This window comes from Quercus suber, unplaced genomic scaffold (genome assembly GCF_002906115.3).
Source record: "Quercus suber isolate HL8 unplaced genomic scaffold, Cork oak 2.0 scaffold_931, whole genome shotgun sequence".
NCBI lineage: Eukaryota > Viridiplantae > Streptophyta > Magnoliopsida > Fagales > Fagaceae > Quercus > Quercus suber.
This window is the reverse complement of record NW_027070354.1, coordinates 9,355-11,547: the sequence shown is the minus strand read 5'-3', so window position 1 is coordinate 11,547 and position 2,193 is coordinate 9,355. Positions and strand designations below refer to the sequence as shown.

The 2,193-nt window shown below is 35.7% G+C and overlaps 1 protein-coding gene across 1 annotated transcript in view; it reads left to right on the top strand.

Moving 5' to 3' along the window:
* The window catches only part of LOC136061042 (probable WRKY transcription factor 72), a 9,793-nt gene extending 8,067 nt beyond the window's left edge, over nucleotides 1-1,726 (top strand). Inside the window, exons 2-4 of the mRNA XM_065768413.1 lie at nucleotides 97-468; nucleotides 615-728; nucleotides 837-1,726. Coding sequence (XP_065624485.1) covers nucleotides 97-468; nucleotides 615-728; nucleotides 837-1,547 — 1,197 coding nt within the window. The 3' untranslated portion in view covers nucleotides 1,548-1,726. The remainder of the gene's footprint in view (nucleotides 1-96; nucleotides 469-614; nucleotides 729-836) is intronic.
* The last annotated feature ends 467 nt before the right edge of the window (nucleotides 1,727-2,193 follow it).

Below are 2,193 nucleotides of genomic sequence, written 5' to 3'. Positions count from 1 at the left end.
TTTTTTTTTTTTTTTTTTTGGGATTGAATTCTAGTCCATTGTGTCGTGACATTAAAACAATATGTAATTGTTTAATTACACTTTAATTTGATTTAGGATCCTCAAATCTTTCTCTCGCTCCCTGGTAATTATGGCAACGCTAGTCAAGAACAAAAGGCAGTTCCCAAAATTCTAGACATCACAAACCAGCCTTCATCAGTAGCACATAAGAATGGTATTGGTATTAGAGAGAGTGAATTAGGGTTATCATTGAGGCTACATAATACGGATGCTCATGAAGACCATGAACCAGTGGAAATTAAAGATAAAGAAGAAGGGAACAACAAGCTAGAATTGGCAAGATTTGCCCCATCAGTACAAAACAAGCAGCAGAGGCCTGGTGATTTGGGTGGATTTACAGGCCATGTTGCCTCCCCAGCCAATAGAAAAGCTAGGGTTTCAGTCAGGGCTAGATGTGAATCAGCAACAGTGAGTTTCATTTGTCCCTTAATTTTCATAATTTTTTTTATTAACTCATTAGACAAATGTTATAAGTTTAAATTTTATGGTATCTAAATAAATAGTAATAATAATCACGGGATTATAATTTGATCAAAACAATTTTTGCTATATAGATGAATGATGGGTGCCAATGGAGGAAATATGGGCAGAAAATTGCAAAAGGAAATCCTTGTCCTCGAGCCTATTATCGTTGCACAGTAGCTCCAGGATGCCCAGTTAGGAAACAGGTAAAACAATTTCCCAAACTGAATTTGATGAATATTGTTGTTGTACTTCAGTTTCAGCTGAATTTGTATATGTGGTTAATTTCTATGCATTGTTTTGCAATTTCCCAGGTGCAAAGATGCTTAGAAGACATGTCTATACTCATAACAACTTATGAAGGTAACCATAACCATCCACTTCCAGTGGGTGCAACTGCCATGGCTTCCACAGCCTCACCATCAGCTTCATTTGTGTTAGTAGATTCAAGCTCTCCTTCAGATGGTACCTCCTGTGTCACCCAAGCATCCCTTCCATACCATATGATGAACCCATCTTCTCATCATCCATCAAATATTAGAAGCATGATAAACCCTAATGACCCATCCAAAGGGAACATTGTTCTTGACCTTACAAACAACCCTTATGAACAAGCTCATCATCAACTAATCCCAATGGCTAGCCCCTCATCATACTCATCACAACCTCATCTTCATCAACAAGGTTTCAATTGGATGAATGGCAAACCAAGTTATCATCATAATATTAATATTGGTGACTCTCTCACCAACAATAACCTTTTTGGTAGCCCTAGTGACAAGGGTTGGAAAGCTGAAGAGGATAAAAAATCATTGGCTGAAAATGTGACAGCAATTGCATCAGATCCCAAATTTAGGGTAGCCGTGGCGGCTGCTATCAGTTCTCTCATTAATAAAGAGAACCATAATAGTACAACACAGCCTATGGGGACTTCTTTTGGTCCTAGGGATATTGGGGGGAGTAGTAGCTCTGCTAGCAACAACTGGGTCCTTGAATCTCTCTCGGGAAATGGTAAGCCACTTTAGGCGATTGCCTAGAAACAATCTGAATAGATTTTTTTTTTTTTTTTTTTAATGAATAAATATGAATAGTACTTAGTTTTTTTAAAGACAAATGGAAGCTTATACACAGACTTGATTTGTAACAATATCTTGTCATGATTTGGTTCTTAATTTGCACAATAAAATCAATATTCTAATTGCAACTTTTTCTTTTTCTTTTTTGGATTTTTTTACATTTTTTTTTAATTATTATGTTTGTTTGCTTTATATGTACATTGGACTACATGGGATTTTGCAACATTATTGCAAAATAGGATGCGAGGTCACAAAGCTATCCCGAATAAATTTGATTGATACCAAAGTAGATCATACGCTGAATTTTATTAATTCAATTTTTTTTTTTTTTTTTTTTGCAACAATTCTGGTCTACCTTTTTATTGTCACTTGGGATCCAAAAAGTTTGATCATTCCTTGAAAAAGATGAATGATGGAGCTTTTGTGTGGTGAGGGACTAGAATGAAGTTTTTTTAATTTCATTCTGTTTCAGTCGAAACAATGGGAAAATTTTGTGCTAACTGATTACTAACCAAGGTGAATCATCCCATTCCATCTCGACCAAAATTCTAACTCATTCCAATCTGTTCTATCTACTTTGGGGCATTTTGCTAAA